This window comes from Zalophus californianus, chromosome 1 (genome assembly GCF_009762305.2).
Source record: "Zalophus californianus isolate mZalCal1 chromosome 1, mZalCal1.pri.v2, whole genome shotgun sequence".
NCBI lineage: Eukaryota > Metazoa > Chordata > Mammalia > Carnivora > Otariidae > Zalophus > Zalophus californianus.
Window position 1 is genome coordinate 197,969,242 of NC_045595.1, and position 26,893 is coordinate 197,996,134.

General features: G+C 37.1%; 1 protein-coding gene and 1 non-coding gene across 4 annotated transcripts in view; both read right to left on the reverse strand.

Annotated features, from left to right (window-relative positions):
- The window catches only part of CYYR1 (cysteine and tyrosine rich 1), a 97,277-nt gene extending 70,704 nt beyond the window's left edge, over positions 1 to 26,573 (reverse strand). Inside the window, exons 1-2 of one of the 3 annotated variants that reach the window (XM_027583759.2) lie at positions 26,158 to 26,573; positions 20,902 to 21,004 (exon numbers count right to left, since the gene is read on the reverse strand). In XM_027583759.2, the coding sequence (XP_027439560.1) occupies positions 20,902 to 21,004; positions 26,158 to 26,230 (176 nt within the window). In that variant the 5' untranslated portion in view covers positions 26,231 to 26,573. The remainder of the gene's footprint in view (positions 1 to 20,901; positions 21,005 to 26,157) is intronic. The other 2 variants (XM_027583757.2, XM_027583758.2) reach the window with 2 other exon arrangements.
- On the reverse strand, positions 8,217 to 8,323 carry LOC113919039. Its single transcript, XR_003518782.1, has one exon. It is a non-coding gene; the product is annotated as a U6 spliceosomal RNA (small nuclear RNA).
- Positions 26,574 to 26,893: the final 320 nt, after the last annotated feature.

Sequence of the window (26,893 nt, forward strand, 5' to 3'; positions counted from 1 at the left end):
CTTTCTCTGTTTGCATATGGTAATTTTTTATATAGAAAATCCTCACTACTGGGGTACCTGGGTGGCTCAGGGGATTAAGCATCTGCCTTCGGCTCAGGTCATGATCTTGGGGTCCTGGGATCAAGCCTTCCTTGGGATCCCTGCTCAGCAGGGAGTCTGCTTCTCCCTCCCTCTCTGTCCCTCCCCCAACCCTGCTCTTGCCCTCTCTAATAAATAAAATCTAAAAGAAAAGAAAAGAAAATCCTAACTACTGTACAAAGTAATTACCAGAGGTACTAAGTGAATTTAATAAGGTTATAGACAGGATTTATATACATACACTAATTATATTTTTATATTCTACCGGCAAACAGAAAACAAATTTAAAAACAATTCCAAGTATTCGAGTGTTAAGAAACAAGTTACTACTCAGGAATATATTTAACAAAGGCAAGGCCTGAATCATGTTTATCTGTATTTCCATAGTGATTAGCAGAGTTCCTGACAAATAGTATTTAAAAAAAATTATAATATAGAAATAAGACACTGTGAATTGTGTAAGACTGATGAATCACAGACCTGTACCCCTGAAACAAATAATATATATGTTAATAAAAAATAAAATAGTAAAATAAAAAACATATTTAATAAAATAAAATTTAATATTTACTAAATGCTATAAGAGATTTAAATTAATGTCTTAAAATATTAGATATTGTTTTCCCCTTCATCTATCTGTTATGGAATAAGTGTACCAGACCTAAAAGGATCGCACTCCCATGTCAGGGTCTGCACTTCTTTTCTTCCCTACTTGGACCTGAACTGGTTTTGCATTCCAGCCAAAGTATGTGTACTTATCACTTCTGCTCATATACCATTGGCTGTAAGTTAGTCACATGGTCACACATAGCTGCAAGGAAGGCTGGGAGATGTAGTGTTTATCCTGGGCAGATACTGTGCTCTATGAAAATTATATTACTATAGAAAAAGAAAGACTGGCTATTAGAAGACAATTAGTGGTTTCTGGCACACCAGTCCTATTTAATTACAATATTTTATTGTTCTTCCAGCTAAAAGGCTTTGAAATCATCAATGAGTTTAGAGCTCATTTCTAGAAACTCAATCCCTAGAATACAGAGAAAGTTCTATTCAGTTGCTATATTTATTTAACTGAGTTATGTGCAAATTATCACTTTTAATCATCAACATCCTAAAATATGCACTTATGAGACCGACTGGTAAATGCAGAACACTTAGAAAACTGAAAACCTACATTGACCAGGATTTATGAATTACAGGTTAAAACAGAAATCACCAAATAAGATTTATGCCTGATCAAATTATACAGTTTAGCATACTGACTCATAAATCAGTCCCTTGAATCCCAAGGGCAATAACAGGATTTATAAATCAAAACTTATTTAGGATTTATTAGCTGAATGTCTATCATAAGAATGCAATGTTTATAAATCTCTTTTGACTTACAAAACTAAATTTATAAGCTCTTTGTAGTCAGGGTCCTTCTTTAATAACACTTTTGATGGGTATATATTGTGATGTATGCAGGTGATACTCAGGAGACATTGATTAATGACAGTATCAGAAGGAAAGATAATTTTATTAAAATTGCTTAACATTTAAATAAATTTTGAAGGCTAACTTTGTAATTAAAACATAGCATCTATTTATACATTTTTAATATTACAGAGATCTGGGTTTAAATATTTAGAGGAATAAAATAAATTTTGAGTAAAAAATGACATGAAAAGAATAATTTAGCTAAATGACAAAACCATTTCAGAACAAGTTAAATGTTTCAGAAAACATTTAAAAAGTTCTGTACCATAAATCCTGGTCTGTGTTTAATTCCTAATTTGGCAAATAATTCTATGTTAAAATTATCGATTTTATTACAGATATATTTGTACTATTTCAAAATATTTTACTTTTAAAGTTCTGTTTTCTCATTTATCACATCCTGTTTAGGGTCTCCAGATTTGCCTTCCACCTGGTAAAACGATGTTCTTTAAAATATTCACATAGCTGGGGCACCTGGATGGCTCAGTTGGTTAAGCCTCCAATTCTTAATTTCAGCTCAGGTCATGATCTCCAGGGTCATGCGATTGAGCCCAGTGTTGGGCTCACCCAAGTCACTCTGTTATGCTGATTTATTTATTTATTCATTTACTGAAAGATACCAAGAAGCAAATGGAAGCTTAATTTCAAGATAGCAAAGTTAATGAGTGATAACATGCGGACTGTTACACGGTGAAGTTTCTACCTTCCGGTTAACTCGATACTCCTAATGAAGTTAAAGATGGTTTACCTTATCCACTTTTCAATAATGAAAGCTTAAACAGATAATTTAAAGTACTTTAAACAGGTGCAGACATTAGGTGTTTTCTTAGGTGGGACAAGGCCCTTGCTACCTTCAGATATTAGAGATTTTGAAAACAAAAAACAAAGCAGGAAGAAATTAACTATTAAAACAATGCAAGTTCAGTAAATATATCAAGAAAACTATGATCTGCTTAGTTTTTAACTTTAGAAAAAGGATAATATTTCCATGGGCTTTAATTCTCCTGCTTTTTCTTAAAATGTAGTTTTAAAAATATAATAAAAATTTTTAAATAAAATATAGAATACAAAATCACTTTAAGAAATCACTTCCTGGGGCAACCTGGGTGGCTCAGTCAGTTGAGTGTCCCTCCGATGACTCTTGGTTTGGCTCAGATCATGGATCCTGGGATCTCAGGCTCTGTGCTCAGTGGGGAGTCTGCTTGAGGTTCTCTCTCCCTCAGCCCCTCCTTCCACCCCTCCCCCCCACCCCCGCTGCTCTCTATCTAAATTAAACAAATCTTTTAAAAAAATCACTTCCTATTATTGAACAGGCCTAATTAAATATATCCCTCCCAAAGTCCAATAATTGTACTGATAATAATAATACAACAGCAACTGATATTTCTGCCATAACATGATATATGTATTCATGGGGAAAAAACAAGTTCTACAATATCATGCATTAAAAATTAAAAATAATAAGACTTATGGGAAATACAGTGTAGAAACAGACCAGTTAATTAAAACCAGTGGTAGGTCAGTGTTTCCTGGAGTCTGAAGCTTGCAAAATTTTGAGGACGCTTTTTAAAGAAAATACATTCGATTAACTGCCTGACGCAACTCAGCAGAATAAATTCCTATATGTTTTACTACATTTTGTGGCTGCAAATTCTTTGAGCTCCTCTTCACATGACAATGACTTTGCAATACCTTTTCCTAGACAAAGAGAAAGATAATGCAGTCTTTCCTCTAGCATGATGAATGGGGCTGTTTGATCATTTGGGGGAGCCATTCCTATATAAGAATAGCTAACAATAGCTTAACTATATATGGAAGTGACTATGAACCACATAAATGATATACTAAACTTAGACAAAATATATCCACAGTTCCACTTACCCTCAGCTGGATCCCTAAAATGGTGCGGCCATTCCAAAGCCCCTGAGGGAGAAGCAGTTGAAGTGGAAAGAGATTGTGGTCTTAAAAGAAACAGTCAAAATATCTTACTTTGCAAGTGTTATAAAAATGCACCCTCTTAGATGCAATGAAGGGGCCCATGCAAAAAAAAAAAAAAAGAAAGCGTCACTAATGCCACAATAGATTCTACTGAGCTTAGAGTTGAGTACTCCAGCAACAGTAATGGATGCTCAGGAAATAAGTTGCCCAGCTCAGGGAAGAAGCTCACTGCCGGAGGCTGCCTCAGAGGATATTAAAAAGGCACAAAAACAATCAGGAGGAAAGGCCAGCTTCCCAGCACTGAGACAATGCAGATGGAAGTGCAATCTGCCAGAAGTCAAGAGCTGAGCAAGGCTGAGGGTACGTTTTTCTGATTAGGGAGCCCCGAGTGCAAGTGCTCATTTTCATTTCTTAAAATTGAGCAAGAAAGGGTCCAGCCTGTGCAACATTTAAGCTAAGGTTTTTATCCTTTCCTGGTGAAGACTGTATTTATATTCCCACTTTTTGGATTCCCTTTGCCAAGGAAAAATTTTTGAACGAACACAGCTTCCCTCTTATACTAATACCATTCCCTGCTTTGCCCATCATCTGTGAGATAACAGATAATCATGGAGAACAGATGGTAGCTAGAAATTACTGAGCACTAGCTATTGTTCTAAGTGATTTGTAAATTAATACTAATTTATTCTTTGTAGCCACCCATGGGACAGATTCTAATGTGATCACCATTTTACAACCCTATTTTTGCAGAGGTATAAGCTTTGTAAACATGACTGTTGTGGACCTACCAAGAAGTCATTGGTTGCCCCCTCTATTCAATTACTTTGATTAAATATAAATAAATTTTTATAGCCTTTTATTTTCACTCCTCCTGAATATATTTTACCATAGTAATTTGAATAAGTCTGTATGTGAGTTTATAGAAAGGTAAAGAAGTTATAGTTCATTATATGGCAGTTTGACTCTATTTCTTAATTTGATAACTAAACAGGATAACAGGAGCCCAAAAATGGAATGTGTTTTGGTGTAGTTAATTTAGACCATTGTAGCCCAAAGGCTATTTGTTGGTCATTAGAAATATAGGTTTCTGGCTTTCATTTTGGACCTACTGAACCTGATTTTCTTGATTAGATCCTGGGGAAATGTATTTTTAGCAAGTACTCTTTGGTGATTCTCATGCATACTCAAGTTTAGGAACTTCTAATTTAAGCCAATGTAAATGCTGGGAAATCTCTACTTTCCTATGAACAGACATAATTAATGTCTGGTGTTTATAACTGTAACACATTGAAAAGCTTGGATGTGATTTAACAATGAATAAATATGTTTTAGTTTCTTATATGCTAATATAGGCTTAAAAGTGTTATTTGAAATAAATGATGCGGTACAGGAAAAAAAACCTACAAAGTTTTGCAGATCATTAAATCATACCATTGATTAATTGAAACACCTGGGGGTTGGTCTTCCTAATAGCATAATCTGAAAAGCAGAACAGATTTTGCTGGCTTTGGATAAATCATTTCAGGATAAGCTCTTTTCCCTCATGAACTATTTCTTCCTGCACCAGGAAAGGGATGAATTTTGGGGTCTTGTAGTTATTTGTGAGCTCTCCTTTCTCATCAATATTTAGATTAGAAGAAAAAAGCCAAGATCATTCTTTTAAATAGTTTAATGAGTTTTTTTAAATGCACGAACCTAGTTGGGAAAGCCTGCTAGTGATTCGAGTCTTGGTTTTAATATTATAGTCTTTTCCCTTCCAAAATTCTCTTCCGCATTTCATGAAATAATATATTTCTCCTTAATAAACCTAAGTTGAAATTAATTATTTTAGTCATTTTTATCACAAAATTTAATTACCGACACTCTTAATTTTGTGTTGCTTGTGTCTTTGTCTTTACTCCGTGTCACTTCTAAGGCACACTCTCCATCCAGTCTGCTAAGTTAGTATTTCTACCATCACTGCAATGGGTTTTTGGTGCACTACAAAAAAGCCTATGTGTGGGCCATCCCCCTAAATATCTCATTTCCTAGTTGAGGTGTTTACACATAAAAATGCCAGGTATTGCCAAGTTGTAGACTGGTTTAGAAGTAGAATAAATCTAAGCTTCCATGGTATTACCTGCAATTCACTGACATGACTCACAATTAAAAAATAAAGAGGAAAAAGAAAGGGAAAATGCACATAACTTCATTTAACCCTCTATGTAAGTCAACATGTGCACATATTGTTCTTCTGTTGTAAAATGTGTTTCAAGAAACAAAATTAGCTTCATTTGCTGTTTACAGAAACCAAACATCAAAATTTTGAATTTCTCCTTTTGATTGTTATGTCTTCTTGATTGACCCTTTTCTCATTATTCAATATCACTTTTTATCTCTGGTAATATTTTCTGCTCTGGACTTTACTTTGTCTTATATTAATGTAGTCACTGTAGCTTTCTTTTGGTTAATGTTTGCATGGTATATTTTTTTTCTGTCCTTTTACTTTTTTTTTTTCATGGCTTGATAGCTCATTTCTTTCTGCCCTCCCCAGCTTTATTAAGATATAATTAATTAAAAATTATGTACACTTAAGGTATAGGACTTGATTATTCAATATACACATGCATTGTAAAGTAATCATGACAATCAAGGTAATCAACATACCCATCACCTCACAGTTACCTGTTTCTTTTGTATGTGTTGAGAAAAATTTAACATCTCTGCCCTTAGCAAATTTCAATTACACAATATAGTATTGCTAACTATAGTCACATAGTTTCACACTGAATCTCCAGAGCTTATTCATCTTGCATAACTGAAACTTTGTACCCCTTGACAAACACCTCCCCACTTTTCCCTCCTCCCATACTTTTAACCTACCAGTATCATTGTAGTTGACATGAGTGTCATGTGGATAGGATAAATTTCTGTCATTTAAAAACAATCCATTCTCTGTCCTTTAGCTGATGCGTTCTGACAACTAATGTAATTACTGGTATGTTTGGTCTATCATTTATTACTTACTTTCTGTTTGTTTCCTTTGTGTTTCATTCCTTCAATTCATTTCCCTTCCCTGCCTTACTTTATATTGTGCTGTAGGTTTTGCAGGGTTTTTGGGTGGTTGTGTATTTGTTTTTGTTTTTCCTTTTAGTGAATGCTCTAAGGATTACAGAACACATACTTCTCATCATAATGGAGAATCACTTTCATACTTTAGTTAGAAAGTAGAACTTCACCATCTTAGAGATTTCTTTACTCTCTCCCGTTTACGGAACGGTTGTTATTTACCTCCACTGAAAACACTAACATAAAATTTATATGTTTCTACATCCAACAATCTAACCTATCTTAAAGAATTCAAAAGGGGAAAAATAGGCTATTATATTTACCCAAATATATGCCAATTTTGTACTCTTCTTTCCTTCCTGATACAGCAGATTTCCTTTTGGCATCATTTGCCTTCTTTCTGAAGAACTTCCTTTAACAATCCTTTTAGATCAAGTCAAGTCAGCTTGCTAAATATTTCCTCAGTTTTTTTAAATTTGAGAATGTCTTTAGTTCACTGTTATTCCTGAAGGATATTTTTGCTGGTTACAGAAGCCTGGATTACCCTTTCTTTTCTTTCATCACATAAACAATGTGCTACTTCTCCATCCTCCATGGTTTCTGATGACAAATGTGAACTTACTCAAATCATAGCTTCTCAGTAGGTAATCTGTTGCTTATTTTTAGCTGCTTTCAAGATTTTTTTCTTTAGTTCTCAGTAGTTAATGATGTGTCTGGGTATGGATTTCTTTAAGTTGATGCTCCAGGGAGTTTATTAAACTTCTTGCATTTGGTTTCTTTCTTTTGCCAAACTTGGAAAGTTTTAAGTAATCACAGTTTCTCCTCTCTTCTGGGGCTCTGTGACATTAATGCTAGACTTTTCCCTGAGACTCCTTCCTTCCTTCCTTCTTCCCTTCCTCCTTTCTTTTTCTCCTTCTCCTTCTTCAATACTTTTTCCTTCTGTTGTTCAGACCGAATAATCTCTATTCCTCTGTTCCCACGTTCACTCATTCTTTATCTCTATTCTGCTATTGAGCCCAGCCAGTGAATTTTTTAAACCTTAGCTACTGTATTTCTTATTCTGAAATTTCCATTTAGTTCTTCATATTTTCTGTTTTGGTCTTTTCAGTAATTTCAAGTAGTGTCTGCCCTTACTTTTTGGGGTCATTTTTCATAATAGCTGCTTTAGAAGCTCTGTCAGATAATTCCAACATCTCTGTTGCTTGATGATTATGTTTGTCTTTTGAGTTGAGATTCCTTGTTTTTTTTTTTTGTTGTTGTTGTACGCTGGGTGATTTTGAATTGTATCCTGGGCTTTGAGTATTATGTTATGAGGTTTTTGGGTTTTGTTTAAGTGGATGGGGAATTTTGAGATTTTTACTTTAGCAGGCAATCATCCAGGTTCCATTTAGACCACAAGTTCCAGGCAGACCTGTGCTTGTGGTTTTAATGTCATTTACATTTTCAGAGCCTTTGCAGTCAGGTTTGGATCTGAGCCATGCGTACACCACCCAACTGCCAATCTGGGAACTGGATATCCTGTATTCAGTTCTAAAGTTCTGTGTATACTTTTTAGGGTTTGATCCATGCATGTGCAACTTGAGATGAGCCCAGGAATTCACAAGGAACCCTAGGGTCACTTTCTTGAGGTCTTCTATCTTGAAGATCTCACTAGTTCATCCCCCCCCCCCTTTCTTTCTATGGAATGCTTCACAAATTTGCATGTCATCCTTGTGCAGGGGCCATGCTAATCTTCTCTGCATCACTCCAGTTTTAGTATATGTGCTGCCAAAGTGAGTACAAAGATCTCACTAGTACTTTCTGGTTCCCTTGGGGCAATGTTTTTGGTTCTCTGGTCAGAAAAATGGGCTTTATTTACTTTGCTCTTTGCATATTCAAAAATGGGCTCATATCCAGGGTTGAACACTAGGAACACAAAGACAGACAAAAACGCAGTGGGGATTCACCCCATCCTCCTGACATTACATCATTCTGATCAGAAAGGAAGATTCCCCAGTCTCAGGATTTTAGGCTTCTGTCATTGTCACTGCCACTGCTGCAGCAACAAAAACATCACTTGGGAACTACACAAGAGAACAGAGAAGAGAAAAAAATATTGGGGTATTTTCCCCACTGTCTTTCAGAATGAAGAGACCTTGCTTATTTAGCTCAAGCTAGAGGGATTCCCCTGTATCTGTCTGGCCCATATTCTGAAGCCTACTTACATGTTTTGGGCTATGTTGAGTCCAGAGTGGAGTAAAAAGAGGGGAAAAAACACTGGTAAACTCTTGGCTAGTTAGGCAGTACTTTGAATTTTGGTCTTGTTCCCCAATCTGCTTGCTACTCTTTACTTTCCATATATCTGAAATAGCTGTCTTGTGCCTTCCACCCAAATTCTGTAGCTGCATTCAGTGGGAGGCAGTGAGTGGAGCATTGTCTTCCCCAGAACTGGAGCCAATCCTTGCAATGAAAGGTAATGAGACAAAAACTATTTTACTACCAACACTAAGCAAAATATATAGCACATACAATAAGCCGGCTGTTTAAGGCCAACAAACTGAGTGTAAAGAAATTCATTTTAGAATAGATAGACCTCAGTGGATCCTTGTTATGATCAATGACTTTTTATTCAGCATGCCATCTGGCATTTTATTCACTACCACTGAAAATATTTTCAATCTGGCGATTGTTGCAAAATGTAGGTTATGTATAATATCATCAGAGGCAAGTCATTGCCTTTTTTATTCTTGTCTTATAAGCACTGACTTACATTGAGAGAACTGCTGATTAAGACTTTTTTAAAAAGCCTAATCAGGGCATTTCTAAACTTCTACATGCAAAGGCACACTCAAATCTATAGAGTACTGTGATCACTCTGTTGAAATGGCCAGCAGTTAGAACACTGTTTTGTGCCTTAATTACTGACATATCATTAATGAGCTGCACCAGCCTTAGGTACGATATATATTTCCGCAAGGTTGTGAATAAAATAAATTTTGAAAGGCGAATTAATTGGAGCTCCATAATGAATTGTTTAGCAAAGCAAATCGTTGCCCCCCTGATATTTGCTATTACATGTCTGATTTTTTTTAACAAATCAGGTTTATATATTTTTATTTAGACTTGTTTACCCCATTTTTGAGTTGGCTTCTCTAATTCATAGGTCAGCCTAGGGCAACCTGGCAGATTTGTCTATTTAGTGCACATGACTTACTGGGCTGTATTATGCTTTTAGCAATTGCTGGGCCGCAGAACACAGTACTTAATTAGCAGCTTTTGTAGTTTTTAGACTGCAATCACATTTGATTAAAAAGGTCATTTATTTCACTGAAGGCTGAGGGTGCTCTCCTGAGGCGAGAAGCCCATGTTTTGGTCCGGAGGACCAGGGAAGGCCCTGCACCCAAAGTGGCATTTGCTCTTCAGGTCTGTCATGGATTTCTGAATGACCATGGAGAAGTCACTTTGCTCCCCCGACCTGTTTCCTCTTTTCCAAAGCTCCAGACATTTTCAAAGCCCAGAGTTTTCATTAATGACAGGGAAAATGTGCAGAGCTCTTCTAAATGCTTTTATGAACAAATATATTCTTTAGCCAAATTCTGAGAGGTAGGCAAGTGTTTACTGCCATTCCCTTTTTACAAATTAATAAACTGGGACTCAGTGATATTAGCAGAACAGAGTTTACACAGCAAAGAAGAAAAACTCAAAGGCATTTTTTTGTGAATCCAAACATTCTTGGTTTTTCTTCTATGACTTCCTATCACTAAGACTACTATTAATTAATAATAGAATCACAAAGAATTGTTTTTGGTTTAATTCCACCTGACAAAGGGCAAAGAGGTCTATTTACTTAATGTAAGGATGGGTATTGCTTGAGATCGCAATCGCCGTTCACTTGATAAATTTAAATTCAAGTATTTCTCTATGTGGAACACTTTGGAGGTTGATCTTCTATTATTCCTGGTGTCTGAGAGGAAAAATGTTGTATCAACGCTGTGCATGTGGTCATCTGCAACCACAGGTAGCACTTAGTTTTTGCAAAATGCAGCACAGAAAGAGTTCTGCTCACCTTTTTAACAGCATGAATTCATACCGAGTATGTTTGAAGTAATTTGTCATGTTTTTCTCTAGTTTGAGCAGATTGTGCAGAGGCATAAACAAAGCATTCTTCCTGTTACCTGTAGGATCGATCTTCTTCCTCTTTCCTTAAAAATGAATATCGAAACTTGAAATTCCATTGGTCTCTGAGTTACTATGGGTTAAATAGCCAAGGCTTTCACCCGTGGCACTTTCAGATGGAATCCTATTACCCTTTATGAGGTTATTATTGCCCTCTGAAATTTTCATTAGTTATGGGTGTATTCATCCTAACATTTCGTAGTTGGGAGACAGCTTAAAGACATTGTGTTCTGGCCAGTGGCTGCCCCCCAGGATTCTCCCAACAGAATGCAATAAAAATCACTGTGTGTGCATAATTCTTCTCTCCTCAGTTTGATCAACAAAACATTTTATCTCCAAAAATTATGCAAGTGAAGAGAGAACCAGAAATAATTACAGGCTGGCAGATGACACGGCATCACTCAAGGAGCGCGGTCACTCCAGAAATGTGACAAGAGGTTAAATCGTTATAATCAAATTGGTCTTTGAAGTCTTACCGCTCTCATCGGATTACAATTTATCCTAAATTGTGTGACTGGAAAGTGATGACTGGCTACACAGAAACCATGACATGAATGATCCCTGATTTATACTCCATGAAAAGAGATCCTCTGACATCAATAACATTTTCCAATTATGATTTGATTTATTTAAGCAAATATATATACAGGTGATACATATTTAGGTAGAACCCACAAAACCTCAGGTTTTTCATGAGTAAATGGAGGACTGACCTGCATTTGGAACAGTCTGTTCTGGATCATACAGTTGGCTCCGCCCTGTGCCTTCAATGCTAAATTGTCACACTGGCTTCCTGTCCTCTTAGGGTCTAGAGTCCGGAAGGGCGGAGAAATAATTTAGGCACTGGAATAAAGTGATAAGTAATAACAGAGTAGAGAAGGGATCATTTTATGGAAGCATAAGGGAGGGAATTTAATCCAGATATTAAGAGTAAAAAAGGGCTTCCTCCAAAACATGGGATTTAGGCCTTCACAGGTCTTACAGCAATGAATAGTTTCTATTCATCCCTTTTGAAATCTTCAGATCTTCAGGAGCCAGTGGGGAGTGGCAGAAAGAGGTCACGCACCAGCTCATTGCATGGTAGCTGTTTAAAATTAGACAAATTACTTAGCTCTGAGCCTTAACTTCCTCATCTGTACATTCAAGAATAATAATACCTTGGTCATGAGGGTTTTTCTGGAGATTAATAAGCTAATATATTTTTAAGCATGTGAAACAAAGAACACATTAAATAAAGGGCAATTCCTTTCATTCTGATAATACTTGTCACCACCAAGCACAGTCTCTCTTACAATACCAAACTCGGGTTTCTACCTAAATAAGGTAGCCCCTAAAACCTGGGATATATGACCAGATTGAGTCGATTCGGTTTGGGCACCATCCGAGTAAATAAAGATGGACCGGCACATAAATTCCTTTGTTAAGACAACACATTCCATTCAGAATGAACTGAAATGCCATGAATCTTATCTTTTAGATGATATAAAACACAAAAAGCACATAGAAGAAAATAAAGGCATTTTACAGGAGGTATATTCAGGCTGATTAGTGAAGAACAGATCAATTTTCACAGAGGTGCAGGAAATTTGAAGGGGTAGAAAATACGGTAAGGGAGGCTGAAATAGATGTAGAACACTTTTCAAAAGGCTGATTAAATATAGAAAGGGAGGAAATCACAGTGTGTTCCCGAATTTCCCTGGGGCTCTGCGGTTGGCTTGCTGTTCTCTTTCATATACCTCTCTTCTACACTGTTTTCAAAGGGCACCTCTAGGCTTTGTACTCTCAAATCTATCTGTGAGTGCTCCCGGCTTCCCACTGAGTTCAGATTAGTACATTTCACCAGCTGAAGGCCCACTGAACCTAGCCTATAGGCTATCAAGCCTATTACCACTGCTCCCCTGCTTCTCCGCCACTCAACATAATTAAAAATGGAATTCATTCCCCTTTCTGAACCTTCTTGAATATTTCCTATTAGTTCCCAGCACACCATCCACCCAATCATCCGAAGTGGAAGCTCCAGAATTAAATTTGGGTTTGTTCCTTTCTTTTAGCCCCAATTGCTAGCCCCACATTTCATCAGTCTGCAAGTCCTAATCTCTTCTACCATTTCATCCCGTAGGATAGGGCACTGTCACATAGCACCAGCCTTGCCCACCCAAGTGTGCATAGGAAGGGCCACATCAGCATCCTCTGGGAATTTGTTCAAATTGCAGATTTTCGGGTCCCACCCCGTACCTACGAAATCAGAAGGTGCATGTTAACAATTTGCTGTGATACTTACAAGAAGAAATACACATATGGTCTTCATTCTATTTCTGGCACAGAGCTCCTAAAATCCTTGAAATTTCCTAAAGGTGTCTTTTGTTAGGTTAATGAGGTGACTTTCAGGATGCACCTGAGGCTGGGGGCTGGTTGCCAGGGGGAACAACCCTGTGATTAGAGGTTTAGAGCTTTCAGTCCCACCCACCAACCTCTGGGGAGGGGAGTGGGGCTGGAGATTGAGTTCAATCATGCCTATGTCATAAAGCTTCCATAAAACCCCAAAAGGACAGAGTTTGGAGAGCTTCCGGGTTTGATGGACACACAGAGATTTGGGGAGAGTGGAGTGCTGGGGGGACATGGAGGCTCTGAGCCCTTTCCCCCTGCCTTGCCCTGGGCATCTCTCCCATCTCGCTGTGGCTGAGTTATATCTTTTTATAATTAAGTAAGTAAAATGCGTCTCTGGGTTCTGTGAGCCACTGCAGCAAATTAATCAAACCCAAGGAGGGGGTCATTGGAAGCTCCAATCTATACCTGGTCGGTCAGAAGCACAGGGGACAACTTGGACTTGCCACTGATGGCTGAAGTGGAAGGGGTTTTGGAGGACTGAAGCCTTCACCTGTGGGATCTGATGCTGTCTCTACATAGACAGAGTCAGAATTGACTGTGGCGTTGGAAAACCCACACAACGGAATTGGTCTCAGAATCACAGGTGTCCAGGTGACTCCATTCCAGCGATCATCAGGCTTAATTACTTCCTGCTTTTTTATTGAAAGATTTTCAAATATGTAAGAATTAATGCCTTAAGAGCACTGATAGTGTGACAGGTACGAGATGGTATTTCAGGTCCCTGCTTAACTAGCAAGGTGGGGCATCTTCCATATGTTTATTGCCTTCCATTTTTCTGCTCTGTTACCTTTTTTGTGTACACACATTGCCCATTTTCCAATCGAGCATTCTGGATCTTAATCTTTTGTGAGTCATATGAATTGCAAATATCTTTTCCAAGTGGGGGATTTGCCTTATGCTTTGTCTATGGAATTCTGTTGCCTTATATAGTAAAAATTTTTTAATGAAGATATATAATTCACATACCATAAAACTCACCATTTAAAAAGTATATAGTTCTCAGGGGTGGAGATGGATGGAACAGATAAAGGGGGATTAAGAGAGATAAACTTCCACTTATAAAATAAATAAGTCGTGGAGATAAAAATCTAAACTATACAGTATTTTGCTTTTTCGTTTTAGTAGTTTTATTTGTGCTTTTCTCTTTTATTTTAGAAATCTTTCCTATCCTGATACCATAATGTCATTCTCTCTTTTTTTAAAAAGCTGTAAATGTTTGCTTCTTGCATTTATGTAATTAATCCAATAGGAATAGGCTTTTGGGGGTGGTGTGATGGAGTGATCTAGTTTAATGTTAACCCATATGGATAGCTAATGCACCATTTATTAAATAATCTATCCACCTCCACTGGTTTGTAATGCCATCTGTTATCTATCAAATTCCCATATATTCATGAGTCAGTCTCTAAGTTCTATATTCTGTTGGTTTATCTGTGAACCAGTATCACACAATTTATTTTCTATAACTTTATAATAAATCTTGATGTCTCCAAGGCATGTCTCCTCACTTTGTTCTTTCTCATATCTGTCTTTTATTTTCCTACTGTCCCACATAAACATGAGGCTCAGTCTGTCAAAGTCAACAGAAAAATGGTCCAAAAAATGGGTTTTGATTAGAATTCTACCAAATTTACACAGAGTTCCGGGAGAACTGACATACCCCAGTATTGGCACCCTTACTGTATTCCCATCTACAATTTGATAAATCTCTTAATTTCTTCAGGCGTCTCTTTCATCCCTTGAAATTTTTATATGTTTATATTACTCAGTAAATGCCATACATGTATTATTGCTGGATTTCTTACAAGGTATCTTATAGTTTTTGATGCTGTGAGATTTGTGTGCTACATAAATATTACATTGTCTGCACATTGCTGATATATAGGAATGCACTAATTTTTGTACACTGAGCTTGCATGATGCAATCTTGGTGAGTTCTCATTCATTTTTATAGTCCGAGGAGTATAGGCAATCATATCATTTAAAAATAATAACAATTTAGCTCCTTCATTTCCAATTCTTATCACTTTTTTTAACTTACCTTGTTGGTTACACTGACCAGAACAGTAGGATGCTGAATAGAAGGTGCTAGCTTGCCTTACAGTTGCCTTTAAGGAGAAAGGTTATAATATTGTACCACTAAATCTGGCATTTTTGGTAGGGGTGGTCTTTGTTTTGAGATATTTATAAGGTGAAGACATTTTCCTCTATATTCTTAGTTTGCTGAATGTTTTTTTTTTAACTCTATGTAAGCGATGAATTTTATTAATTGCTTTTCAAGGTTAACCTTGGAATTACTCTCTTTCAAGAAGCCTTCCTAGGACCCTAAACTTGGACCCAATTCCACTGCATTTTGTGCTTTTCCTAGTAGATTAAACTATCTCTTATAGGTCTATGCTCCCCAGTAGCTTATAAACAATTCAGGGGCAAGAGCCATGTTTGATTCAAGGCTATATCCACCAGAACCTGGTGTAGAACATAGAATATCTCTATACATATTTATAATTTCCTGAGAACATGTTCTAGAAACTTAATTTCTTCCTAAAGATAAATTATGTTTCTGACATTTAAGCTTAATTTACAAGGGCAATTATGATGAAATAGAATATAAATTTGACTGAGAAGATTTTTAGATTTCTAGATGTTTATACTTGCTCTTAATAAAATAACCCATAAAATATAAATGGCTTCTGATAAACACTGACTTAATTCTTATATTAAACATAATTTGTTACTACATTTGAAATCAAATTCATATTTGTTTTAACATTATATTAATTATTTATCTTTGTGTCATGATTAAAAATAAGACCCCCACAAATTTCTATTTGCTCAGTAAGCACCTTTCAGCGTTGTTTTTTTAATATCTAAGTACTAAGAATATTTTAAGTTAATTAATTTAAATGATGTTTTTACCAATACCAAAAGCCTTTCAAAATGCATTATGTTCCAGTCAGTATTTGAAGAGCCTCACGTGTTTTATTCAGAATGCTGAGCTACTTAATGAGCAAAGGACTTCAAATGCCATTTGAAAATATGAAACCTTTGTCTTTTAACTTGGTTTTGCTTCCATGCATAATATGGCTCTAAAATCACAGTGGTGATATTTATTAGCTGTCCTTGCAAAACTGTGCGCAATACATCTTTCACATTTCATTGAGAAGAAAAGAAACTTAATTCCACCAGGATCTCCATTATTAGTTCTTCCTCTTGATTTTTTTTTTCCCCATGGGGATTTTGTGTTGGCTGGATGGTGCTCTGAAATCCCTAGACAGAGCTGCATTTTACAGAGGCAAACTGGAAGAGCAAAAATCTATTTTTGAGTAAAAGGATTAAATCTTATATTTTGTTATCTGGCTCACTAAGTCCAACCTAGGCATTATTGGGTTCATATTCAATATTAGGCAATTCTTTTTTTCCTCACATAGCAGTTTCCCTTCATTTCCAATAAAGTCCTGTTTTTACTTTGTTCCATTACTAACAGTAATTAGCCATTCAATTACCCCCTCTCTCCCCTTGAATTCTTCCAATTCTAAAGAGTACTCTACAACCACATCTTCATGCTGCATTGTCTCTCTTGAAAATGTCAATTAATCAGCCGCAAAAATTGAAATATCCCTTTCCATATTCATCACAGATGTTTATTTTTCATGGGCAAGAGTGGCTGAATGAAATATTTGAGAATCAACTTGATGAGAAATTGTTTACTTCTTGAATTGTCCCAATCCTCACTTTGAAGGATAGTGAGGCTTTTAATCTTCAGGTAGTTACCCCGTGATGAAAAATGTCAAAAATGGAGAAATAATTCCAAGGTCACATAACCTGTCATGTTGTTCTAAATAGTGCAACATTACAAAGTGTTTATTCCAAGTCCTTTCTCTATGGGATAAAGAAAATAATGTCCATTTGGCCCTTCTCACCTGTGTCCCTTGTTACAGTGATGTCTAAAAATGTGTCATTTCTATATAAAACCAGCTGTCTTATTTCCAGAAAAATAATGGATTATTTTGTTTCAGTTTTGTTAAGTATGGTCAATAAAAGTATGTAATCTACCAATAAAAGTATGTGAAAGTCAGGACCTATCTTTTGTCTTCCCTACAGACTCATTTGCCATATTCAAAGTTTAACCTTCACTCTCTAGCAACATTGAATGACACGGGTTTTCCCAAAGTGATCATTTTCCTTTCTTATATCTTTTCCTTTGCAACTGAGAGTCTCTCTCTCTCTCTCTGGTATGTACCTCCTTTTCTTCACTGTCCATTTATGTAAATATATACTCTTTCTTCAACACTCTGATCCAATGTCATGTCTCTAAACATTTCTTTCTAAACACACACACACACACACACACACACACACACACACACACACACAAAGACATAGCTGTTTTCTCTCTTCCTGGCCCTCCAATGGCACTTTATAGATTAATTCATTGAATTAGAATTATTTGTTTACACTTTATTCTCTTATGAGATTGTGAAATCCTAGAAGTCAAGGTATATCATTTATTCATTTTTGGATCCCAGATTCCGTACTGCCATGGTAATTAATGGGCACTCCATATGTATTTGTAAATAACTGATTGGATAGTATATGTTGACTTCTGTAAAAGCATTCTTAAATTCTGGAAAATGATACTATTTTTCTATATTGAGCTTATTATCTATAACCATAATGACCAAAAGTAAATATGCTATTTTAAATTGACTTACGTTAAATAGACTTATTGTGGTGATCATTTTGCAATATATACAAATACTGAATCATTATGTGGTACACCTGAAACTAATATAATGTTATATGCCAATTATATTTCAGTTAAAAAAGTAGATATGCTATTAAAAGTTGAAATTTTAAAGTTTTTCATGAGAGATAAGTAAAATTAAGAATTCTTAACTGAAAAAAGAAAAAAAATGTGGTGATGTATAATCTGAATTTATTTGTCAAAATTAACTCATATTTAGAATGTAAAATGTCTACAAAGGAGGGACCTGAGTAAAATAAGACTTCTCAACTAAAAGGTAAGTTGAAAGTTAGCTCTTGTGATCTCTTTATAAAATGAGCCTTCGTGGTTAATTTGCAAAACAGAAAGGAGACTTGAAGTAAACAGAGTTAAGGGCTAAACATCTCTATTCTGATTATTTTAGAGGGGCCTCAGCAATGAGGATTGAGTGTACCTTCCCATACCAATTTGTGAACAGTCTAGAGTGACCCAAATTGTATTTTGTACTCTTTTTACTTCATTTTAAATACAGCCAAGATATCTTCTATTTTGAAAACAAACAAAAATAGAAACCAAATTATAACCAATTTATAAAATTAGTCATTTAGGATACATAACATTCCGTTATGTTTACTGCTTTCTTCCTTATTACTTTTCTAATAACTACAAAGATTTGATTTTCTGTTAAGATGATTAAAATGATTTTAGTAAGAATGTACCTGGATACTTGGAAGAGAGGAAGTGTAGTTTATGAGTTCCAAAATAGCAATATTTGAAAACATGTGCATGAAAGAACTTTTGTAAGCATTCTTGGAATGACTGTTCTCCCCAGCTACTCGCCCCCCCCACCCCAACTTAAAAAAAAAAAAAAGCCTTGGGTGGAGTTAAGAACTCTTTTCAAATCTTAAACAATAAGTGGAAATCCTGAAAATGTATTCTCCTTTATTCAGTGGGGGAAAACACTTTAAAGCTTCTGTCTCTCTCTTTTTTTTTTTTTTTCTCCTAAGAATTGTTTAGCAAAGGATTTACTTGGCTTCTATTTTGAACAGAAAATTCAGTTTTAACGGCCTGAAATATAATGCCATCTGTTTTTCTTCCTCTCCCCCCACACAAAACACAATCCCTTTTTTCAAACATAACAAGTACATGGCCCAAATAACCCAGATAAATATATCAGTTCAACTAATTCTTTACTTTAACCAAGGGTAAAATTAAAATGTGCCATAAAAATGTAAATGTGAATGCAAATATAAAACATACAAAGCACATCTATACATTTAAATTTCTTAAGTTCTAATTAAGTCATTTTGTCTTCTCTATATATTTACCAGGGTAGAGGTAGCTATGAGGTGAGAAATGAGGGCACAATACAAACCAGGATGGACATTAGCAGGTGGGACCAGGAGCCAGGGGACCAAAGAATCACAGAACCCCTCTGAAGCCAGTTTCCTCAAATCTGTACCACCTGCTGGGCCCACTTACACATCTCCCCAAAGCAGCAAATAGCTGGCATGTGGAATATACTCGAAAATAGAACTGGAATTCAGTAATAATGTATTTTAAACTACTTTAAAAGTGAGAAGTGACATACAAATGTGAAATATCATTATATATTTATATTCAGGGTATTCTGAACTGATTAGTTCTTGTAAATATCATTCTGACTGATCTCTAATGTAAGAAGGGGACTTAATCCCATTTTCAACAAGATTCCCATGAGAAAAAAAATCATTTTATTTAGGGTTTATTTTGCATTTCAAAGAATGCTTAAAATTCTACTCATCAGTCTTTATTACAGCCTAACATTTCTTATATAGCCATGATAGACTTCAAGAGTATCCTGAAATATGATTCTTTTTGGCCTTATTCAGAGAGACTGGATCTCTAATATCAGCCCCAGCTTTGATTCTAGGAAGTTTATGTGGTGGCAGCTTTTCTAGCCTCAGAAGGAGGATGAGTTACAAGCCATATCAGTGGACACATCCCTTAAATAGCCAGACACATTTCCCTTCATGCCTAATCTTTCCTGTTTCTACTAAAGCCTTCACAGGCCAGGAGTTAAGCCACAACAGAACAGCTCCCAGATCATCCTGATATGCACTTGAAAAGTAAAAACTAAGGAGCTAGTCTAAGAAGCTAGACTCTGTTATTGGAAAGCCATGGGCGATTTTTGACTCCGAAAATTCTTAACATTCCTAATTTTCTGATTTCTCCACTTCAAGATCTGTGTAGAAGAACTGAGATTTGTACACCTTTCAGACATACAACTCTGAAGGTGGTTCTTGCTTCTCCATTTCCCTTTGCCCAGAAGCAACTCCAAAACAATTTTTTTTTTTTTTTTTTGCTTAGGCTCCACACCCAGTGTGAAGCCCAACATGGGGCTTGAACTCATGACCCAAGATCAAGACCTGAGCTGAGAACAAGAGTCAGACATTTAACCAACTGAGCCACCCAGGCGCTCCTCCAAAACACATTCTTAATTTGTTATGGGGAAATGCTCCACACATCCTATGTGTGTATGTTTCATTGGTGTTTGTAGTTGGTTACCCCTTTACACTGTTGATGGCCTTTCTTGGGCTCTAAACTTATTTCTTGAAGTTGTTTACTATGCATTATGTAAAAAATTGACATTTCATATCTTAACTGTTTTTTATTCATAATGTCTCCTTTCCCTGATATCTACTGAATGGGTTAGACAAACACATGGCAAAGTAAACTAGCCATAATTAAATGGCAAATTCTAGCTTACAAATCCTTCAACAAAGCAGAAAAAAGCATATAATTTACAATGTTAAAAAATGATCAATAATATGAATGCAGTTGACTAAAACCATTATTATTCTGGAACACAAATTAAGCAGTAAGAAGATACTTTTTAATTCCCTTCTAATAAAAGCAGCTTATTTTGCATATCAATTTGCACATTTTGTCAAATAATATAACACACTAGATAGTGATGAGTGTTTAGTATCTCCGTGAAGATTTTATGTCAATAACGACTCTCAAAATTTCTTGCCCCTAACTATAATGTAGTACTTTGTGAAAACATAACCGAGCAATGGGCAGAGCATCAATAGTGCCAAAGTACTCACGAGAGGATATTCCCAATATAAGCGTAGTAGGAGCAACAGTAGGGTGTGGTTCCATCACAGCAGTAAGATCTGCAGTCTTTCCCACACTGAGCAAGGCAATCCTCTGCAACATAAACACCGCATATGTCCTTTACAGTTCTGAAATCACAGCTGCATTAAAAAGTCTTCTATTTCATATCTCGCCCTCAAAGACCGCTCTTCAGTGCATTTAGATATTCACTTTATGTACTCAGAATTCCAAGACGTGTGTAAGCATCTAAACGAGTCTTCCTTCCCTCCTGGACATAAATCTAGAAGAGGCAAAGGTCATTCTTTTTTGAATTTCCTGATCAAGTACCATAATTGGTACTTAGAATTGTTGAATGAGACAATGAAAGGAGAAATGAATGATCCAACCAATCAGTCAGCCAATTTTTCAATACAATTCTTTTTTTAACAGAGTTCTTATAATAATTTTGAAATGATAAAGTCTTGACTTGAGGGTCGTACTCCCAATTAACTTCATTTTATGGAAAGTGTGATTGACGTGTATAAAGTCAACTGGAGATAATTTTAAAATAATGTATATTTTCATGACAGTGTATTATATGTTATCCTTTCTGTACACTTTTTTATCTTAGTAATTACACTTTGCGCACATCTGGTCACACAAATGAGTCTGCGTATATGTCCTGTCAATCCATCTGGATTGGAAGATAATCAGTTAGTTGTAGAAGAGGTTCCTGTAGATAACTAACTTGTAAATAATTAAGAATTTATTTAATGCCAGATTTAAGAATCAATAAGTTATGAAACAGCACTGTGGGAAGAGGAAACGGTATTTTCTGAGTAAAAAGGACTTGTTGGAGCTGATAAAACCAAATTACTGTCTTTTTTCCCCTATGTTTTGGGTAATGAAAATTAGACCCAAAATGCTGAATAAAAGTTACCCTGGCTTTTAAAATTCTTTGTGCTACCTCAGTGATTTATGTTAAGATTATCAGTTATACTCGGTGGTATAAATTATAATGGATATGTGAGTTTCAGGTACATGATTAGGAAAACATTAAGTTATGGGCTGGTAATTTAAGTTATGTGCTTAAGAATCAAAAAATAAGTCCTTTCCAGCTCATTCTCTAAAGGTAACATCAACCAAGAACTAAATTATAGAACACTTTTGCTTTCCTGTCGAATCATAACTGAAAAGTGCACGATGTTACACTATGTCTGTATGTCCATGTGATTGATTTAACCAGAAAGGAAAATTCAGATTTTGTTTTTAAATCACCTCCCTGGCAGGATGATTTTTGACAAATGGATGTGATCAAAAGTTCATTCACCTTTGTCAATACTGCATGGCCTTTGTAGAGCAAGTGAAAACATTCGTATTTTTCCCCTCGATTTTATTTCTACCTTAATGTTCTCTTCTGAGATGTCGTAAGAAGAAATGAGAGGAAAAAATAATTACATTTGTAAGATTCAGAACTCTACTTAAAACCACTGTTAAATTTTGAAGACAGAAACACAATCTAATGATTTTTCAATAGTGTATGCTTTTTGCAGAGTACATCACACTTAAGACTATTTTATCATTTTCTCAGTGAATTTCTAAAGCTCTCATTTTTAGTGCTGTTTAGTGAATTCAAATATTTAGACTAGTTAGTTGTCTCAAGAGGCTTCACAGGGATGTTTTGCTTCATGTTCTTTAAAGTCATTTAGATAGTGGGAGAGCTGAGGTCCCCACTTCTGTCTGAGCAAGACAACCCCTATGTAAGTAGCTTCATGGGGTGCCTTGTGAACGACGCCCATGATAGTGACATCTTATTCAGCTCTCCATGAATATCAAAGATCCAATTACTATTATTGTATTCCAATTACTACTGTTATAAGGACATGGTGTTATCAAAATATTTTGAACCAAAGTTACAGGAAACCAAGCCCATTATCATGTAGCCAAGAAGCTGGATTATACCTACAGCAAACATCAAGATCATGTCACACATTGTTCATTATTTTTTTATGGCATTTTCCAGCACTCCTGTCAACTTCCCAGAATTATACAACTGAAAAGGGCAGATTTAATAGTACGGCAAATACATTCACAATCACATTTCCAAACTCAGGTTTTGACCACGCCTCAAATCTTATTTTAATGTTAGGTGCTTTCTCCAGTTTATTTGAGAATAATTCTATGAAGATCAGATTTGGAAGATACCAGAGCATTTTCTCACTTGTAAAGAATGGAACATTCCAATTGTTTCAGAAGATAAATGACATTACTTCTAATATTCAAGTTAATATCCTTGACAAATAGCCAGTGGAAACTTTCTTCAGTGACTTTAATTAAAAGCATGATCTGGAAGAAGGTTCTCCAACCCTCGCCCCGCCTTAAGGAATGTGTAGCACAGGAAAAGCAACATCTGGCCGCAAGCACTTGCTCAGAAATGGTTCTTGTAAGCTACAGCTGAGGATAAGAAAGGAAGGAAAGGGAGGGAGGGCTGAGGCCCGGGGAAGGTAAAACCTTGGCCAAATCCTGTCTTTGCCGCCTGCATTGGGAGTTGGATAATAATATAAACTTCACTGGGTCTCTTTCCAAAGGTGGTTCCACGGCAAAACATGATGCTTCAGGTAGACAAACTTTGTTCTTACCTCCTTAACGAATGCAACATGAATTTAATGCGTTTGCTTTCGGGGAAAATAATTCAGGCTATGGGCAATGCCTCTACTTAGGTTTTTGTCCCATTAAAGCTGGCAATTCATTTAACGGGGTGTCTCAACTAGTATAGCTGCATGTTCTCCCCACTTAACTCCAGTCCTCACTTCCAGCCACATCTCTTAGTTCCAACCAAAATGAATTATGTATTTTTGCAAATAGGTATCTCCTGATTTTCGCCTTTGTTCACAGTATGTCCTATTCCATTCCCCTATGTCCAAGGCTTCCCTATCAAAGGTTGAGTTCCTAAAATTCCTCCTTAATTCAATTTCTCTGAGCAAACATTTATTTATTTATTTTATTTATTTTTTTTAAGATTTTATTTATTTATTTGACAGAGAGAGACACAGCGAGAGAGGGAACACAAGCAGGGGGAGCGGGAGAGGGAGAAGCAGACTCCCCGCTGAGCAGGGAGCCCGATGCGGGGCTCGATCCCAGGACTCCAGGATCACAACCTGAGCCAAGGGCAGTCGCTTAACCAACTGAGCCACCCAGGCGCCCCAGAGCAAATATTTATTGAGCTCTTCTTGTGGGTCAGGTCTTTTGCTAGTCTCTGGATATTACGCTGAACAAAACAGACAGACATCATCTTCATAGAGCTTATACTCTTAAGCCAGCGATGAGGTCCCCTCCTGTGAACACCTATCGCACACAACTGTATTCTATGGCACAGCCTTTTATACATGAAAGTAGGCACGCCTTGTCTCCCGGACAAGACTCAGAGCGTGGCTTCTGTCTTATACATCACGCAAAATACCTCACTCACCAAATATTGCATAAATAAGTATGGCAAGCATAAAAGGGCTTCTGAAGCAAAGAGTTCAGGAATTAACACCAAAGAACACGTTAGCTAAACATTTCTTATCAAAGACAGTATGTCAATTCAGTATTACTGGCTTGTGATTACTTTGTAGCTTCCTAGGGAGGGATGTGGGAGGAGAGAAGAAATGAATGGAGGAAAACTTCTAAACTAATCAAATTGTTGCCAGCCAGCTCTGCAGATTTCCTGAACCCTGGGGATTGTGCACCTAGCACTGCCGGCACAGGAGGAAAGGAAGTAAAAGTGTTCACATTAGAAGCTTTCGGTTTACCACAGGGAACGAAATAGACAAAAGAGTAAGCTGTTGTTCAAGGGCGCGACTGAGTAAAGATGAGTGGGGTCGTGTTCTATTTTCTTATTTTTGTTTTCTTTGGATAAACAGAGGTGGTAGAAAGAATCATTGCTTCAAGTGAACTAATAAGATTTTAATATAAAGCTAATATTAATGCAATTGTTTCTTTCAGTATCTCAAATTCTGAAAACCTCACACACTGTACATAAAAGAAATAAGCATTGTAAACAGGTTACAATGTGGTTTCTCCTCATGAAATAGGAAGTACTTTTCCTACTTTTATAAGTTTTTGTATTTGAAAGTCAGCATTTTCCTTGCAATAAAATATCTTTTAAATAACTTATGGACAGCCACTAATTTACATTTTAGTGTACAAATTGAAAATTTCTATAAAAGTTTCCGGAGTCATTTCTGGCAAGGCTGAATGAGTTCGATTCTCTTGATGTTCAGCAACAATGTTGAAGAACATCTTCATTTCAGTTGCAGTATCTTTGTAAGTATCAAAAGCTAAATCAGTGCTACATAAATTTACCTACTGTCTGTAATTTTTGTCCTTGGAAGTGAGAGACATAAAAACACTTTACAAACAACTTTGCTTTTAGCTTGTTTTATGAATACAAAGCAGATGCAAAACCACATGTGTAATTAACCTTATATATGAAAAACCAGTGAAGGGTCATTTTGAGCTCGATCTCAGTCACAATACGAGAAAACCGCTTTGCTCCATCAATTATTAGCAATGCTCAGGAAGAATAATTAGAAGGAGGGAAATGAAATCCCTTTCACCTATAAACAGTGCTTAACGAAATCAATGAAAACAGACTAGTCTCTGGGTGAATTTAGCCCCTCAAAAACTTTATATTTGAACTCAAAGCATCCAATTACCCAGACTACTACCCTTGAGAATGACCTAAAGAAGAAACCCAAAGGTCTAAAGCTTTTTATTTTGAAATATTCAGAATGTGGGTGTAGCAGGGGCAGGGGGTAGCCTACTGTGAAATGGAAAAGTCACCACATTAGTTTATTTTAAAACTTCAGCAAATACCTCTAATCTCTGGTGCTTTTAAAAGAAGCTTTTCTCCCACCCTCAGTCTCTGCCCTCCAACCTCAGATTCCCGAGGAGTGAATAGGATTGGGTAACTTTTATGCTATCCAGAGAGTGAAATTCCCTAACTGTGGGACTGGGGTTTTTAAGTTGCTTGCGGAAAGAGAAAGAAAGCGCAAAGGATAAAAGGGAAAGTTAAAGAAAAGGAACAAAACCAAACCAAACCGCGTGGAAGTCGAGTCGAGGCACCCGGCGCACCGGCTTCTGTGGCTACCCGGCGGGGACCACACGGTCCTGGCCCTCCCACTAAGGTCCCCGTGCGTCTCGCCCTACCCGCGTTGCCCCGAGGGCGACCCAGGCTCAGTCCCAAGTCCCCTTCCCCTCTCCCGCCACCCCAAGCCACTGACCTGCGTAGACAAAGAGCAGGACCAATTTCGGAAGCAAGATCCCTGGACACCCGGGCAGTCTCCGCGCGTCCATCCAAGCCGGTGGCCGGAGGTTGCGCGCCAGGACAGACGGACAGACAGACTGGAAAGGGGGCTGGGAGCGAAGGGAGAGCCCCAGACGCGGAGGGGCTGGAGGGCGGTCAGAGGGAGAGGGCAGCACTCCCGACACGGGGGTCGCGGGGAGACGGGGCCATTGCCCTGGGAGCCTACGAGGGGAACCCGGGCCGGCCCGCGCGGGATCGCGCTGGGACCGAGGTCTCTTTGTCTCTGCCCGCGGCGTTCAGGCGGAAGACGAGGCAGCCCGCTCCTGAGTCCTGGGCCACCGGGGCTCACATTTCATCTTCGCGGGTGGCACCGACGTGGGGCTGGGGGCGGGGGTGGCCCCGACTCCTCCCCACCCTCCGGTTCTTCCTTCTGTAGAGAGGGACTCCCTCAGCTAGATGGAACTTTCTCTAACCCTATGTTTTGGCCATTGCTGAGCAGTTTAGCAAGCTCCTTTTTCTTCCTGCCCTCTACTCCTGTTTTTCCTTTAGAAACAATAGGTGAAGAAGAGTTTAGTTTTTTTATCTTTAAACATATGTAGGGAATTTTCAGGGTTGAAGGTACTGAACAAAGAAAGCCAATAAAGAAAGCCCAGGAGAATTGGAAGGTACAGAAACGGTGTAAGGTATCTCTGGTGAAAGCTGATAGAATATTT